Source organism: Periplaneta americana, chromosome 9 (genome assembly GCF_040183065.1).
Source record: "Periplaneta americana isolate PAMFEO1 chromosome 9, P.americana_PAMFEO1_priV1, whole genome shotgun sequence".
NCBI classification, from domain to species: domain Eukaryota; kingdom Metazoa; phylum Arthropoda; class Insecta; order Blattodea; family Blattidae; genus Periplaneta; species Periplaneta americana.
The window spans coordinates 73,942,605-73,961,995 of NC_091125.1; the positions used below are offsets into that span (position 1 = coordinate 73,942,605).

Below are 19,391 nucleotides of genomic sequence, written 5' to 3' on the forward strand. Positions count from 1 at the left end.
TAGTGTACGTACAATTGTTACTTTGTCTCTTAGGTAGTAGATAAATCATACTCAATTGTAGTATTAAAATACAGACAAATTGAATGTGCGGGGATCATACATGACATTATGCTTAATTATAATGTATAATTGCGAATTTAGGGATATAAGATATAGTAAACATAACCTATAATCTTTCCATATGAATGGCAGGGCATTGGAGACCACTAAAATTAGACAGAAAGGGGCAACTGGGACAGTAAACATAACCTATAATTTCAACATATCTAAATATTCGTGCGGTGCAACTGAAAATTATTGAATCGTGCATAAATGAATGTACAAGAATTTCGCAATATTTAATCGAAATAAAGGCATGAACGTCTATTACACATACGAACAACGTAATTTTCACACCAAAAATAATATTACACCTTAACTCGCAAGGAATTATGTCTGAAGTGTCTCCTAATCATTGTTTTAAATTTTATTAATGCAATTACACTACATTTTAGAGAAATATATGTTACTTTTTTATGCATTCCAATTAATTTATATGGTTGAAATGCCGCCCTTCGTGATCAGGTTAAGTGAGTCACATGGTCTGCCTTATGGCCTGTATTAGATCACAATACCAGTGACACAGTCTATTGTTCCTGGTACACACAGCGCTCCAAGCGGCTAGCAACTATCGCAAGAAATGCAAAAAATCACCCCAAGCTTCGCGACTGTATATACTAGACTGTGATGCCAGTCAGTGAGATGATGAAACTCAAGCATGTGTGAAAGGATTTTAATTTCCAGCTCAACGGTTTTTTTTTTTTTTTTTTTTTTTTTTTTTTTTTTTTTTTTTTTTTTAGTATACTTCCAAAGTCTAGCTGCTACAGTGGTGTAGTGGCTGAAGTACGAACTTATAATCTTGTGGACCCAGTGTACTCCCTATTTATAACTTGTGTTGGGCAAGCTCGTGGTTCAAGTAATACAGGAGTTTTCTCTGGGAGTTCTGGTTCCCCGTAGTATCCCAACAAATCTCCATCATCTCATCTCATTGCAGGTGTAACATATACCAGCTTCCTATGGTGCACCATGGGCAATGACTCTGTCAGTAAATTGATCTACACAACTGGCTTAGACGAACAGCCTAGTACCCACCATTAGTTTAAAAAAGATCGAAAGTCTACGGCACTTTTCAAAATACTGCAAACAAAAAAGTTTGACATAACTACTGTTAAAAGATATTTGAAAAATTTCAGAGTGAACTAAAGGAATTGCATGGTAAGTTTGGTGATGTTTGGTCTAAAACTGAGCCAGAAAAAAAGTGACTTCAAAGAAAGAGGTAATAGAGTGATGTGGATGACAGAAAAACTTTATACCATACCATGCTTTGATTTGTGAATTTGACACCATCTCATGTTAGTTCAGTGACATATGCTGAGTTGAATCATCTATGAACATGTGCATCAATGTCGTTTAGTGTAACTGCCAGTTAAAATTACCATCTAACTGCTGATTAAACACTTTTATAGTGCATCAACCTTCGTTAGGACTCAAACAAAAGGTTATTTACAGTAGTACATCTCGCTTGACGATATGTGTCAGAGGAAGAACAATATTGTTTGTATTGTATGCATCTGATGTCAGACTAGTGTAATATGTAGCTAGTCAGCAATGTATGCAGTGGAGGAGAAAGGATTTGGCTATCCTATCCCATTATCTCCTGGCCTAGTTGCCTCATAAGTGGTGCCTTGTTGGTATCACTTGTGAGGTTCATACCTGTCTTGGACAGTTGACTAAACAACAACTGACTGCTTACAAAATACAATGTCCATTTCAAACCTCCCACATTTTAATTAATCATTGCTAACAAAGTATGTGGAATTATGAAATGAGACTGGTATTAAAAGAAAGAGAAACTCAAAGAATTTTCTTTGTCACACACTAATACACCATTGTAGCACAAACAATATCAAGTCTGTATTTGATTTCGTGCCATGTTCTGTCCAACATGTCCATTGATACCGTTGCAATTGTGTCACGGATACAGGTTCGTAAATCTCGAAGTTCTTGTACTGGAGTCACAAACACGCGGTCTTTTATATATCCCGCAGGAAGAAGTCCAGTGGAGTGATGTCTGGCGAACGTAGTGGCCACCATATTGGTCCGCCACGTCCAATCCAGCAATCTGGGAAGGTTTCTGTGAGGGAATTCCATCTTGTTGAAAGATTACTTGAGATTGCAGATCAGCTACTTAGTGGTACAAGAACTGTTCCGACATGTCTTGGTATATGGGGCCAGTTATTGATTCCTCATGGAAGAAAAAAGGACCGATAATCCTGTTCTTCATCAGGTCGCACCAGATGTTTACTTTTGGGCTATCCCGAGCATGTTCACAGTAGATGTGTGGATTTTGTGTACTTCAGATCCTTACATTATGCTGATTGACAGATCCTGATACATGAAACGTTGCCTTGTCTGAAAACAAGACTTTTCCAAGAAATTGAAGGTCCCTGTCAATACGATCCAGCATTTCAATAACAAATATCTGTCGTTGTGGCCTGTCATCTGGTTTTAATTGTTGAATAATTTGCATCTTGTAGGAATACAAACGAAGTTGCTTATGAAGCACTCGATGCACAGTCAATTTCGGCACATTGAACTGCCGGGATGCATGGCAAATTGATTTTTAAGGACTTCTCTGAAATCCTGCTCTAATTTTTTCATTCTTCTCCTCTGAGGCACGTCACCGAGAACCTCCGGATTCTATGTTCACACTTCCAGTTGCCAGAAACTTCTCACACCATGCTTTAATAGTTTTCCCATCAGGAGTATTTCCTCCATATTCTCTCCGGTAATTCCTTTGCACTGTAATTATTGATTTCATCTCTGCATACCAGAAAACAGTTTGTGCGCATTGCTGCTGAGTTGCCATTTTGTTTTATGTCATTGTTGCCCAACATGTGACAGATGAATTAACTTCAAACAAATGAAATAACATTTCTTTGAGTTTCTCTTTCCTTTAATACCAATCCCATTTCACAATTCTACATGTTTTATTAGCAATGATATATTAAAATGTGGGAGGTTTGAAAGGAACATGGTGTATTATGATTCAGTGCAATTGATTTTCAGTATTTTAAGAGTGAACATATCATCTCTTTTCCTACATTGCAGGCTGAATGAAGACAGGTTGTGGGTGGATTTTAGGATATTGCACAGTCTCCTGGTGTGATTGGGAATCAGTCGGCCTCAGTGGCACAGTAGGTATAGTGCTGACCTTCTGTGCCCGAGGTTACGGGTTCGATCCCAGCCAAGGTGGATGGCATTTAATTGTGGTTTAATGCGACAGGCTCATGTCAGTAGATTTACTGACATGTAAAAGAACTCCTGCAGAACAAAATTCCAGTACACCAACAATGCTGATATAATCTTGGCAGTTGCAAGCATCGTTAAATAAAACATAACATTTTTTTATTTTTTTTTTATTGGGAATCTGAATCATCTACTGTACATATTCATATTAATCTCCTGGTGGTCTGTGCTTCGTCCTTTTCCTTTATGGATATTCCATTTTTTTTCTATTACTATACATATTTATATCTAGTAATTATGTCTATCAATACTTCACAGTCACATTGGGATATCATATTCCCCCCCCCCCACCATTTTGTAAGTTTTTAACCTAACAGCACTATAAAGAATGCAACCTGGAAACAACAGTGGCCAAAGGCAAACAAATACAACACAAAAATATAGGTTACATTCATTTCAATGTAGAACAGAGACTGTGACTATCATCTTTGCAAAAGTATGAATGCTTTCCTTTTGTAACTTTGTGGAAATAGTGTACCATCATAGACTTTACCCTGGTTAAATGAGGTGTCGGCTGACTATATGTAAGTGACTGGTGATAATGAATGATGCACAAAAATTACATTTTAAGCACATTTACTTTTTGACTGTGGTTTCGTAACCCATGGTCTTGTGAGTAGAACCCAGATTTTATGTAATTACATATTCTGTTCCTATATCCCATGTATTGTGGGTCCCTATCACCAAGGCATGGCGCGTCCTGAGGTTCCGGATAGAGGAGACGGCCTCCAGATATGGAGGGTAGCTGCGAATATATTGAATAAGCCGATAAGGGGTGGTCCTCCAGCTTGGGGGTTGGGCGAATGGCTAACAACCCATCACCGTAAAAAACAGCTTGTTACGAATCCCTACAATAAGCCTCGGAATAGGACTGATTCTCTGGCACGACCACAGCAAAGGAATAAGGTTTTGAGATTTGGCACTTGGAACGTAACTAGTCTTTATAGAACAGGAGGGGTAACATTAGTAGCAAAAGAACTAACTAGATATAGAATAGACTTCGTGGGAGTACAAGAGGTTAGGTTAGATGGGAATGACATATCACAAATAGGAAATTACTTGTTGTATTATGTGGAAGGAAACAATAATCACCAATAAGGAACAGGATTCTTTGTTCATAAAAGAATAAAATCAGCAGTAAAAAGGTCGAATTTATCAGTGACAGGTTATCATATTTAGTACTTAAGGGTAGATGATGCGACATCATAGTTATAAATGCTCACGCCCCTACAGAAGAGAAAGACGACCATATAAAGGATAGTTTCTATGAGGAATTGGAACATACTTTTGATCAGTTACCTAGATATCACATGAAAATTTTATTGGGGGATTTCAACGCTAAAGTAGGACGGGAGGATATTTTTAGATCAACTATTGGAAAAGATAGCCTTCACGCAAGTAGTAGTGACAATGGAGTTAGATTAGTCAACTTTGCCACATCGAAAAATTTAATTGTCAAAAGTACAACATTCCCCCATAAGGATATACATAAATATACTTGGACTTCTCCAGATGGATTGACACATTAACCAAATAGATCACATCTTGATAGATAAACGGAGACATACTAGTATAGTAGATATTCGAACTTTCAGGGGTGCAGACTGTAATTCTGACCATTATTTGGTGACTGGAGAATTAAGAGAAAAATTATCAGTAGCCAAGCGAGTAGTGCAGTCTTTTTGTATTCGACAGATAATGGAGAAAAAATGGGAGTATAAGGGTACAGCACATCAGTTATTCATAGATTTCAAAAAGGCATATGACTCGGTTAAGAGGGAAGTATTATATGATATTCTTATTGAATTTGGTATTCCCAAGAAACTAGTTCGATTAATTAAAATGTGTCTCAGTGAAACATACAGCAGAGTCCGTATAGGTCAGTTTCTATCTGATGCTTTTCCAATTCACTGCGGGCTAAAGCAGGGAGATGCACTATCATCTTTACTTTTTAACTTCGCTTTAGAATATGCCATTAGGAAAGTTCAGGATAACAGGCAGGGTTTGGAATTGAATGGGTTACAACAGCTTCTTGTCTATGCAGATGACGTGAATATGTTAGGGGAAAATACACAAACGATTAGGGAAAACACGGAAATTTTACTTGAAGCAAGTAAAGCGATCAGTTTGGAAGTAAATCCCGAAAAGACAAAGTATATGATTATGTCTCATGACCAGAATATTGTACGAAATGGAAATATAAAAATTGGAGATTTATCCTTCGAAGAGGTGGAAAAATTCAAATATCTTGGAGCAACAGAAACAAATATAAATGACACTCGGGAGGAAATTAAACGCAGAATAAATATGTGAAATGCCTGTTATTATTCAGTTGAGAAGCTCTTATCATCCAGTCTGCTCTCCAAAAATCTGAAAGTCAGACTTTATAAAACAGTTATATTACCGGTTGTTCTGTATGGTTGTGAAACTTGGACTCTCACTCTGAGGAACATAGGTTAAGGGTGTTTGAGAATAAGGTGCTTAGGAAAATATTTAGGGCTAAGCGGGATGAAGTTACATTATTTTTATGTAATTCTCTTTTGATAAATTTGTCAGTTTTTTTGATATTGGGATGTAATCTGTGAGAGTTTGAGTAGTGTTTATTAAATGTGTTTGCTATATCTCTACTGTCTGTTAGTGTTTTGTTATTATGAATAATAGGTTGGCTAGTATTTTCCTGTGTATTGGAAATATTCTTCAGAAATTTATATGTTTTAGTGCTATCGGTTCTGTAATTCATATTTTCAATAAATTTATTGAAACTGTTCTTTTTTGCTGTTATGATTGCTTTTTTAAGAATGGCAGTCTTCTTCCTCCAATCTATAAATTATAAATTTACTGTAAAAATCTGTCAACGTGCACTCGCAGATGTTATAACATGACCATACAAATGATTGTGAAGATCACGAATTTGTAGTCCCTTTACTGTCACATGTTTTGTAGAATCTATGTAACAATCTTCATTCCATACAAGAAGATTTCACATGTCAAAAAATGCACGTGACCAGAGTCCTTTCTATTAATGGAGGACATAGAACCTCTTTATGGTGTTTAAAATGCAATGTTAATTAGTTTCCTATCTAAAAGCACAACCTGTTATATACAGAATTTTAAAGTCTTAATAGGAAATTTGCTGTCTTTCTAAACAAGAAGGAATTCAATATGATAAATGAAGCAGTTAGGAAACTAATAAAGACTGTCAAGAGAGAATGTGAATTGGGCAGATTGAGCATGGACCATTATTAATGAGACGTGATGCTGACTTAACAAGGAAGTTGGTAAATTATCTGTGGCTGCATCACCACTCATAACATTATCTCACACAGATATGGGAACTATGCTGGGTCAACCGGTTTATGTTTGCAATTTGTACTGTATAAAATATGGTGTCTGTGTTAAAATTGCATGTTGTTAGCATTCTGCAACACTCATAATAGTGTGTAGACTATAATGGCTGAGCCAGTTGCTGGTAATTCGGCACTAAAAAATCATAAGGGGAAAGTGTTTAGAAGTGATCTGTTACTGGTGCCTGGCATAGACACTGCATAATGTAAGTATATTCTTGTAAAAATTCTGCATGCATTCTATTTATGTTAGGTTGTTAGTCTGAAATAATTGCCTCTTATGTCACGCCATCTGCCATTGCTCCACATGTGTTGATGCACACCTCATTTTCTGTTATGAACATAAGACCAATCAGCAGTCAGGGAATGGAATGATATTGCATTGTGTTTGTTGACATGCAGAGTCTTCTTGTATGGAATGAAGATTATACCCTTATATTGTTATTATTATTATTATTATTATTATTATTATTATTATTATTATTATTATTATTATTTTCAGGGGGACTGCTGGATATGTATGGAATTAATGGACACATCATTAGATAAATTTTATAAATTTATCTATGAAAAATTACAACAGAGGATACCTGAAAATATATTAGGAAAAATTACAGTAGCTGTAAGTATGTGTGGCCTATTTGAAGGCAATAGTTGTATTTTATTATTCTATGTTGAGCATTGTTTATTGTATATTTTGGTACACTATATCCTTCATATGCTTTGAAGTCGTTCAATTTTTAGTTCTGAAACTTAAAATGAAATTTTGTATGTGTCATTCAAAACAAATAGTCAATAAATTACTACTACCTCTACCACCACGACCACCTCCACCATAACCGCTCCTGCTGCTGCTGCTGTTGCTGCTGTTTTCTCCTCTACTAGTATTTTTCTCTTTGTTCCCATATTTCTTCTTCTGAAAAATTGATAGAGGAAAACAGTGCCACATGCTGTGTTCCTCTGATTTCAATATACATTGTGTCCCGTAGAATCTCTATCACAAAGAAACCTGAATATCTCCTAAACTAATAATGACAGAATAACCTGACTTAGATTTTATGTTAGAAAAACTCGCCAAGTTTTAGTAGATCTCCACAAGTGCGCCTCTGGTGGCAATATCAAGACTATTCTATCTCCCTCCATGTGTTCCGCAGCATTACAAGTGTGTCGGAAGCAGAAGCTGCAGCTTTTGCACAAGTTGGATTTTGTATACTCTAAGTCGCAATCTTTTATGGACAATGTTGTGAACAGTTGACTTCAGAATACCCAGCTCTGAACTGGCCCGTCGAATTTATTTCCTTAGGCTGTGCTGAAATGCTTGGCTAACATCTTCAACTTTAGCTGTGGATAGTGCTTTTTTTGCCACTTCCCTTCTTCCTTAACACAGAGCCTGTATCCAATAGCTGATTATACCATTTCACAATGGTATGATGCTCTGGAACATTGCACCATTATTCCTGCCTAAATCGTCTTTGCACTGCAATTGAGAACTTCAATTTGGTTAACCAATAACAACATTTCACTTTCTGCTGTACTGTGAATTCCACCATTTTAACTCTATGTATTGTCATTCCCTGCGCGTGTGCACTAGAGTCATAATTTTCATTGTTATCAAACTTGGAAAGTTTCTACATAAGACAAGATGAGAAACATATTTCTAAATTCACTGAGTGACTACCTTTGTGGTAGTGATTCTACGGGACACAGAGTATTTCTCCCTCACCATAACCTGTAAATTTACATGTTCTTTTGAACAACCTTCTTTACTATCTTTGTGAGAGAAATGGTAGAAATATTCACACTTTTCTTGCAGACTGTGACGGCTTTGAACTACCTGAAAGAGAAGCTGAAAATCATTCACCGAGATGTGAAACCAAGTAACATTTTGCTTGATAAGCGAGGCAACATTAAGCTGTGTGACTTTGGCATCTCTGGTCAGCTAGTGGATAGCATAGCTCGCACTCGAGATGCAGGCTGCCGTCCATATATGGCTGTAAGTAACACAATGATTCTTCTGTAAAAATATTTACAAGGAAAATGCTAATGAACTTGTGTCGAAATCGCCCCTCAAACTGCGCCCACTGATCTCCACAGCAGTTCAGCAAATATAAAAAATAGCATTCCACACTAAAGTGGTATTTATCTATGATACATCTTAAACTGCGTGCAATGTCGAGCTGTGCAAGAAAAGAAAATTGAGTTGCCCAATGTAAATAACTGTGTAACTTAAATAATATATGTCAGTATCATTTTGCTCTATTTTTAATTGTATCGATCTCAAAACTGGTATCATGTATACAGGAAAAAGGACAGATTTGCACCATCTGAAAGTAACGTAATTTTTGTTGCGCAATTTCATCATTCCCTGTGCACGTGGAAACTATACAATGGTGGATGGGAGCCCAGTGAAGGCTATTGTGATTGTGTATGCTTGCTAAGTTATTTTATTTTAAACAACACGTGTTAATTCTAGTACGATGTTTTCAGTATTTACAAACATTTCATATTCAAGGCACCTCAGAAAGTAAGTTCCCCTGGGGCCATTTAGAGAAAAAAAAAACACAATTTCATTAAAGATTTATTGGAACAGATACAGCAATTGTTGAGCTATTTTTCAACATGTTCCCCATCGGAATTGAGACATCTGTCATACCATAGGATCAACATTAGTATTGCTGTGTCATAGAAATCTGCCACCTGGAATTGGAACCAGTGTGTGATACCTGTCTGCATCTCTCTGTCAATGTGAAAATACTGACTGGGCAGAAGTTCTTGAGGTGTAAGAAAATATGGTAATTGCGGAACTCCTGCAGAAGATAGATTGTCCACTGAGTCATATATGGCTGAGCAATTACCATCGCTTATTGCGATATTTTCATACCTCTAGTCATAGATATACATATAACCTATGAAATATATGAAAATAAAAGCGATTATAATAACCGTGCCTCTTGCACTTTAATTGTATCATAATTGCAACCCTTTGATGCCAGTTTTATTATTGCAAATTAATGCTATAAATACCACGATAAATTGAATTTACAGCAAAATTTCGAGTTGAATAAATGCAACAACTGGATAAAGCGAATCCCTAGAGCAATACAGACTACGCTGCCATTAGTTATCGAGCCATGTGAAACAAAAGATAATCGAAATGTTGGTAGTAAAATTTGCGACTATATAGTTAAATAATTGACTACTACATTAGTCAAGTGCAAGGTTTACAGAGTACAACAGCAGTGTTTTGAATGCTCTAAAAAACATAGAAATTGAAAGCAGGTTATCACTGCGAAGTAAAGAAGAAATATGATATGGTTCAGGAAGTATAATTTAAATCATTGAAAGTAATTTCAGTGCAATGTTCGCCAAAGCATTAAGTACATAATTATGTTCAAATTCTCGTTTTGTTTTTGGTCTAGAGAAAATACCTGGTCTTTTACGAAAAACTTTCAGCAGCCATAAAATTATTTACTGCATTCATCAGTCATATCGTTTATTAACTTTAGGAAACAAAAATATCATAAGAACCATGGTCAACTAGAAACATCGCTAGTGAAGGGATAAACCCATTCGGCTGTGATGAAACAAAAGAAAATGCAAGTGAGCTTTTACCTCGACAAAAGAAAATGGACATTTTGCTAGACATCCAACTAGCATCATGTATCAAATAAAAAACTGACAGAGCAACCACACTCCCATAAGATTTCACATAATTGAAGTAAGCCCCCGAACAATGCTGTATAGAACATTTTCCATTTTTACAGTAGAGACATAAAACAATATTATTATAAAAATAAACAATAATTTAATCCATATATCATGGAAACAGGCACATTACATATGAACTCTTAATCAGCTGTCTACTATTGAAGGTTTTAAAATTGAAATAGTTTTATAAGGAATATCAGTGGAACAACGATGTAGGTTCCTTAGTGGAACAGTGCTGTATGTTTTCTATTGATGAACACTTACTAATAAGACATGGATTTGTGATCTTATAAACATTGAAAACAAAGAAAAGGCACAAAAATAACATATAACTCTTTAAGGTTCTGTAGCATGTAAATACCGTAATTACTTTTTACATCTTGATTACACTACTTTTAACACTATATCACTTCTGTAAACGTATTATTTGTCTTTCTTGTGATAAATTTTATATTACCTTGTTAACATGTTTCGGCCTGCTATCAGCCATCTTCAGAACTGGTTGTTGCTGGTCTTTGCGCCTTTTGTTTGTATTTTCTGTGGAGGTGTGTTTGTGTAGTGTAATGTGGAGTCAAAGAGTGTGTGTGTTATGAAATTGAGTTGTGTGTTGAGAATTTCGTTTGGATGTGGTTTTGTGTGTGTGTGTATATTTCGTATTGTTCTAGTGTGTTTAGTTTCTGGCATTTTGGTTGGATGTGTAGAATTTCCATGTCTGTGTTGTTGTCTCTGTAGGTGTGGGTGGTTAGCATTTGTGATGTGTTCTGCATATGTGGATGTGTTTTGTAATTTTGTTATGGCTGTGATGTGTTCTTTGTAACGTGTTTGAAATGATCTGTCTGTCTGTCCTATGTAGAAGTTGTTGCATTTGAGTTTGTATACGCCTGTGTGGTTGTATTTGTTTGTATGTTGAGATGTTTTTGTAGAGTATTATTTGTTCTGTATGCGATGTTGTAATTTAATTTCTTGAATGAGGTTGCTATTTTGTGTGTTTTGTTTTCGTATGTTAGTGTGATGTATTTTTTGTGTTCTTGTGTTTGTGTTGTAATCTTATGTTTTTTGTGATTATGTTTTGTCTTTCTTATTATGTTGGGGTTGTATCCGTTTGTGTTTATAAGTAAATCTGTGATATTCCTTATATAATGTAACTTTTATTTCCAGTGTCATAACATAACACCCTTCTTTTCTGAATTTTTCTGGGCCACAAACCCTAGACTGAGAATAAAATAATATGGTATTCTATTAAAATTTCAAATAATTAACTTTATAATAACTATTAATAAAATAGGATTAGATCATTTCTATGTAGCCTACATACTACTGATCCATTATACAAGTATTAAAATTATGATCCATCCTTCATTGTACGTTTAGTATCAGTCATAATTTTTTTTTACAAAAAAAATTATGACTGAAAAAAATTATGATTGATACTAAACGTACTATGAAGGATGGATCATAATCAAAATACCCCTCATTTCTCGTGAAAAACAACAACTGAATAGACTACAGTGGACTGTAGTGGACTTTATGTTGTCAACAAACAGCTGGATACATTAAGAAGATTGATTATCAGTCATAATATTTAAAAAGAACTTAAAAATAGCACATAAATTTATAGGAATATGAATATCATAAATAGCAATCAGGTGACCGGAAATTTTGTGTACTGCAGGAGGAATAACACTATACAGCATTGTTCCACTCATCTTATTTGGAAGGGATTTACCAGGCATCTCTTTGCCTTTCTGGCTTTGCTATGGCTTTCCAGAGTACAGTAGCTTCTTCCGTTTGATATCATTCCACTCGGACATGTTAATTTTGCGTTTTCTCGACGTATTGAGACATTTTATATTTCTTGGTGAAACATGCATACTGGCTGCGTTCACCATCTTGTTTGCTATACATCATTGTTCCACTGAAGTGATTCAAATGTCTGACTATTACTGCCACTTGGGGATGGATATTTGACATTCCAGTATGTTTTCCATATGTAGAGTGTGCTATACATCGATGTTCCATTAAAAACTCAAATTCTTCAAAAATGTGCTATACAGCGTTGTTCGGGGGCATACTTCAATTATGTCTTTGTCTTAAAATTACTGTACAGCCCTCGATTTCCTGTCACTTAGCTATCCCTCCAACTAACCCACTCTAACCTTCTTATAGTCCTTGCCTCCTGTCACGTGTCTATCCCCTCATCAAACCCACCTTGCCACATTCATTGGTCTCCTGTCACTTGGTTATCCCTTCAGCTAACTTAACCTAACCTTGACACATTCCTTGGCCTCATGTCACTCATTTATCCCGTCATCAAAGTCACTCCAACATTCTCACATTCCTAGAACTCATGTTACTTAACTCTTTCCTTACTTAAACTGTGCAACCTTTAACTCACAATATTTACGCAAATACACGCTGACAGACAGTAAAACATAATCGAACACGAAGTTCATTTTTAATAAGAAAGCAACAGTATGGAATGCTAACGTCAGTATATTTCAAAATATTAATAAATTACAACATACAGTAATTCTAACAAGAGTATATTTCAAAATATTAGTAAATCTTATCAGCGCCAGTGCGTCTGATTTAGATTAATGTAATTATCTCCTTAACAAACCCTCCCTAACTTTGTCACTAACAGTGGCATTACCTCTCAGTAATGTTCTGAACGAAGAAGATAGAGAGAAAAAAGCAAATTTCTCCTGATAACATTGTCATAGGCAAAGGTCATGCCCATATTTTGGTGACATTGTGTATTTGGTTGCATTAGGTTATTGTTAAAGCTGCGGTACCTTTTTCTCCAGTTTAGCGGAATAAATTTTTCCGATTTTGTTTCGTTCTTCAGAACAAGAACAGGAACTTTGTTTTGTGGAGTCTGGCATACCATGAACCGCACATGAGCAATATTGATTTTTCTTCATCTGCTATAGAGCACGTGGACCAGAGAGTATAACCCTCTTTCTCAAACAACATTCCTCGCTCAGCCATAATAAAATTCTGGAAATTTTTGCTGGTCAGTTTGTTGTCCTTAGTGTATGGAAGTGTCTGTGAGTGTGATTACAGTGAGTGTTAAACGAAAAGCGCTTTCTGTGTTGGAAAAATTGGAAATGTTACGAAAGTACGATGAAAACAGTACTCTTAATCAGAAACAACTCTCTGATTCATTAGGAATGACATCATCGACATTAAGGACGATAATAAAAAATCGCGACTCGATCACTGCAGCTGTAACATCGGGAGGATGTAAGTGCAGGAAAGTGAAGTGTGGTAAACATGAGGACTTGGAGAACATTTGGTTGACTGGCTTCATCAGTCTCGAAGTGCAACCATACCCATAAGTGGCCCTAACATTCAAGAGAAGGCACGCGAAATCGCATGCAAATTAAACTTCGACTTCTCTGCTTCCAATGGTTGGCTTGACAGATTTAAACAACAACATGGAATTGTTTACCACCAGATTTCCAGCGAGTCAGGAACTGTCGGTGAAAGTGACGTTAGTGAGTGGAAAAACAGAGTCAGCCTAATCTGATTTCAAGGTAATAACCCCATGATATTTTTAATGCGGACAAATGTGGTTTATTCTTTAAGCTCATGCCCAACATATACGTTTTCAAAGGAGAAAAGTGTCATTGGGAAAAATTAAATAAGAAGAGGGTGACAGTACTCGCTGCTAATTTTGATGGCTCTGAAAAGCTGACTCTGGTCATGGTGGAAAAATCAGCAAAACCACATGCTTCAAACGTGTAAAAAACCTGCCATGTCTTTATAAGAACCAAGCACGTGCATGGATGACCAGCGATTTATTTGTCACGTGGTTAAAGGATTTGGACAACAAAATGGTGAGTACATTTTTTTTTTAATTCATAGGGTTGTGATAATTCGTTGCCTGAAAGTAGTCCCCAATCTGATGTAACTGATGATGAATCTGACGATGAGGATTGGGTTGCTGTGCACGAAAAGCTGGGCGATGTTTACTTGGAGAATTTCATATCTGTAGACAATGGTGTTGTGACCTCAGATATTTTTGATTTAGATGACATCATAGAAAATCATGCCACAATTGAGGAAGAAGGGGTGAAGAAGAGGAATCAGTTCAGTCTGTTCCCATGCGACAGGAAGCCCTTGCAGCAATTATAGTGATAAGACAATTTATCAGTGCTTGTTCTGATGTTATGTTAGTTAGTGTAAATTCATATTTAAATCGTGTTGAAAATGTGATTATTCATTATAAGGGTTCACACACATGGCAAACAACTTACATGACTTTTTCTCGAAAGAATTAAGTACAGTACATATTGTAAATGTCTTTGACATACAGTAATTGCATAATGGAGTAATACTGTATTACCTTTCATGAATCATGTATTTCAATAAAGAAAAATGCTAATAGATACTGTATATAAGTCAAAATTAGTATACCCGCCTAATAACGCGATTTGCATGCGGTCTCTTGAAGAGCGTCTTATCGGGGTTTTACTGTAATAATTCCATATCATCATATTCATTTAAGGTTAAATTTAATACTTCAGTAACAGTAGCCAATATTAATTATCCATCATTTTGCATTCAGCTGGCTGGAATGCATTTTTTTTTCTACCTTCTTTTTGCTGCAGCTCTGCATGAAACACTTTAAAAAAACGCGCAGTCTGCCCCATTGTGTTGATAAGTTTTCCTCCAGGATCTGGTGGTAGTTTTGTTCATTTGCGCCACGTGGATTGTTAAATAAAGTTTGCACTGTACTGCTTTGCTGCACTGTTGCAGAAGAAATGCTTTCAAAATTGAAAAAGAAGTGTGAAAGTGACGATCCCAAGAAGAAAAGACTGTACTTACAATGAACAGTGGTAAAACTCATACAAGTGTAAATTGAGATCGACTTTAGGCTTTAAAAACTCATAAAAACAGTGAAAAACATCAGTTAATGACTCGAGACACTCCTTAAAGTAAGTTGTTAGACTCTTTTTTTGTAAAGAACAACACTGCCCAAGAAGATAAAGTGGTTGCTGCTGAAGTCGCCATTGTCTTCCATCACACTCAACATCTCTCAATGGACTGTGGTCTGCAGTTAGCTCGAAAATGTTTTTCTGATTAAAATATTGCTGCCAAATTGTCCTGTGGACGCACTAAGTGTGAAGCTATTGTATGTAATGTTCTAGCATCTCATTCTTTTGAAATCATTCATGAAAAGCTTAATGACTCATTTTTTTCTGTTTCTATTTATGCTTCACATAGGAAAAATATAAAATTATTTCCACTTTGTATCCAGTACTATACAGTACATCTGAAGGTATTCATGCGAAAGTATTGGACTTTTATGAAGACAGCAATGAAATTTCAGAAACAATTGCTGAATGTATTAGGGAGGTACTAAAAAGCAATGGTTTAGATATTAATAAAGTCACTGCATATACGGCAGACTGCAGTCATAAATTACAGGAAACATGTCAGTACTTAAAAAAGACATTCTTAATTTAATCCCTGCAAGCAGCAACTGCCATATCATCCACAACACAGCAAAACAAGCTGAAAAAGTCTTGGTGAAATGGACATTGAGACTTTGGTTATTAAAGCTTTCGACTAATTTTCGATTTCTGCTAAAAATGTCGATATTCTCAAAGAGTTTCAGCAATTTGTTGATTTGGAATGGAAAAATATTCATGTCATGTATCCACTAGATGACTTTCTTTATATCCTGCAGTGATGCGACAGACAGAGAAATGGCCAGCCATAAAGTCATACTTAAGCTTGGGCGAAGAAGATCGTGATCCAGGGATATAGAAATTTGTTTCCAGTGGATGTGACACTGATTGTTCAGAAGATTATACTCCTGAAGAAGCATAGTTATATTTTTATCACAGTGTGTTAGGAATATTTCATAAAAGAATTTTACAACTGAAGCAAAGTGAATGTTCTTCTCCACAAGTATATGGAGTAATGAGTATATTAAGCGGAATAAAGTAGAGATTGGATGATGGCTTCTATGGCTGCAAGGTTTCTTTGTGTCTTAAAATTCTTACAACTTATAGGAAACAGCAGCTGAAAACCAAGTTGAACAGATTTTATGAACAACCTATTGATTATTTGCAAAAGTGGTTCGATTTCATTGAGAACAACCCATTCCATCATTTTAAAGCCTTCAGTCTCACAGAAAACGTCAAATGGAATGATCTTGAAGATGCCATAAATAAACTTGGGTTGTGTAATCTTGTAGACATGAATGATCTCTTTTCAGAATACTGTCTTGTAAAAGATGTTCTTTCTGAAGTTATCTCAAATGTAATATCTATACCTGTCAGTAATGCATTTGCAGAATGAGTGTTTTCAATAATGGAGATGTTTGTACTGATAATTGTAATATGCTTGCTATAAATGTCATTAAAGCAGAAATACAATGAAATGTTCAGAATTTTATGATTATCGGGTGTCTAAACCCTTGCTTATTAAAGCTGTAAAATCAAACAAGAAATATACATTTAAGTTCCTTTGATAGGAAGGAACAGTTAACAGCTGGTGATATGTGTGCATTACTGTGAGGAAAGTGCAGTTTGTAAATGATCATTAAATTTAAACCTTTGCTGGTTGTGACACTAAGTTGCTTTTTTGTTTGTCAGTCTAAATAGTGTACAAGTAATGTTATGTAGGCTATGTTGGGTACAATCTGGAATGTGTCAGAAAATCTGAAAATAAAAAGTGGTACCCTATGCATGTGTGTAATAATAAGTTGCTCCACATAAATGGCTTGTGTGTAAACATTAAATACAACTTTTTTTGTAGTCGTGCTATTTTCCAAGTTGAACAACTAAGGAAATTGTGTAAATGACTTGTGCAATTTAAGTTGCTTCGTGGATGAATAACTTAATTGTAAAAGTGTAACAGCTTGCTTGTAATGTTGCATTAAGAAACAATGGCTTGGAATGAGTAATTGAGTTACTGTATTCTGTGAATCACTACTCTGTCCCATGACACAAGATATAGCTATTATGCACTCAGTGTGCTGTGCCACCTGAGTGAGCACTATCTATTCAATCAGTCATCTTTTATTCAGTCTTTAATTTCGTAGCCTTATAATTATTAGTATGGTCAGCTTTTTTTTTTTCTTTTTATATTTGTCTGTCACCTATGAAGATTTAACAGTTTGAGGGGAGATTTCATGCACTTTAATGGTTCCCTTGTTAGCATTTTTTTTTTACAATTTATTTTTTTGGCAGAGTTTTGTTTAATATTTTTTTTTGCCAATAATTTTGGAATTTTATTTCATTGAAGTCCTATGTGCAGTGGAATCTACAGGAAGTGTATGTTTGTAATTTCTGATTAATATGTATACACACACACACACACACACACACACACACACACACATATACATACATACATACGACTTTCATTAAAATCATTGGTTTTGTAGACACTAATACACCATATACAAGAATGGTAGTTAACGAAATAACTGTCTTATGAACTTGCCAAAGGAAACTCAAGTTCAAGTTCTAACTTGGTACAAGTTCTTGCAGCAGGAAGCTCACCACTTATTCGATGTTTCAGCCTGAAAGGATAGACCCACAGCGAGCACGAGGTTATGACGTTCGCTCAGATGTATGGTCACTAGGTATTACCTTGATGGAAGTAGCAACAGGGCACTTCCCTTATCCAAAATGGAATTCGGTATTTGAGCAGCTTTATCAGGTGGTGCAGGGAGACCCTCCCCGTCTTTCGCCAAATGAAAATGGAAACCACTTCAGCACTGAATTTGTCAATTTTGTGAATACTTGGTAAGTCAGTATATTAAAGAAATGTTTTTTGGTAATGACAATGATTCATGCAGTAATGATGAGGTTCAAGCAGTGGTGGCTACTGGATGAGTTGTCTAGATTGCCACCCTCACTCTGGAAATAATATAAAGCTCTTCTTTTATTTCTGCTTGTTTAAATTCAAGTAAGGTAAACACATATTATTACTGTTCGCATATTTAATCTTCAATGACCAGTATGTGTTTTGTGTAAAGGCATTGGAAGTGTTATGAACTGGCCCACGTTGAACACTGTAATGTTGTGGAAAATGTTATGTAGCTTACAAATCAGCAGGAGGACTATTCTGGGAAGTGCCCAGACGAATGGCTTGATCTAAATATCTGGGCATAAAATAAAATAAATAAATAAATAATATTACTGTGTATGATTGGTCATTCTAAAATTCCATCATTTTTATTTGACATTTTGATTTCTCATATGAGTCCCTCTATAATTAAATTTCACAAGCCACCATTTGATTTAATTGGTTGTTCTCTTTTTCTTTTGCTTTTCAGTACAATAAAACAATGCACTTGCAAGCGATAAGACAGATGTAGTTTCTGGCTTTGGCAAACCGGATCTCATCTTATCATTTTCATTGTTCAGTTAGTTATGTATGCATTAAGAGACTTTTAATTGAAAAAAATTTGCTTCTGAGCATAGAAATATTTTATGCATGTTAATGAAATGTTTGTACAAGTATTTTCCTTTGTCCATCCACACTAAAAGAGTATTTCTGGATTCAAGTAATTACAAAAATTAGAGATGGGTCGATACCAAATTTTCTTCATATGATACTGATACATGTTTTTAGTCTCAATACTCTATATCTTCATATTTTTTATCAGTAGATTTACTGGCATGTAAAAGAACTCCTGCGGGACAAAATTCCGGCACATCCGGCGACGATGATATAACCTCTGTAGTTGCGAGCGTCGTTAAATAAAACATAACATTTTAACATTTAAAACAAAAATATCTGTATTCCCTCATTCACTGAATGTATATTTTATTATGAGATATTTTACACCTTTATATTAGCTGGCCATACACTTGCTGTTTTCTATCTGGGTACAAATCCGTAGTGATGAAGTCTGCAGTGGAAGTCCATGCCATTTAAAAATGCTAGCGCACATACACGACAAAAAAATTTAGAGGTTTAACCTGCAGTCTAGACACACTATTAATAAAACCTTGAGTGTAT

The 19,391-nt window shown here is 35.5% G+C and overlaps 1 protein-coding gene across 6 annotated transcripts in view; it reads left to right on the forward strand.

Moving 5' to 3' along the window:
* Positions 1 to 19,391, forward strand: part of Mkk4 (MAP kinase kinase 4) — a 280,839-nt gene that overhangs the window by 119,095 nt on the left and 142,353 nt on the right. For all 6 annotated transcript variants that reach the window (XR_011333901.1, XR_011333900.1, XM_069835063.1 and 3 more), the window contains 3 exons: positions 7,195 to 7,314; positions 8,506 to 8,685; positions 17,943 to 18,169. Coding sequence is in view for 4 of the 6 variants with exons in the window: in XM_069835063.1 (XP_069691164.1) it covers positions 7,195 to 7,314; positions 8,506 to 8,685; positions 17,943 to 18,169 (527 nt within the window). In the remaining 2 variants the exon portion in view is untranslated. The remainder of the gene's footprint in view (positions 1 to 7,194; positions 7,315 to 8,505; positions 8,686 to 17,942; positions 18,170 to 19,391) is intronic.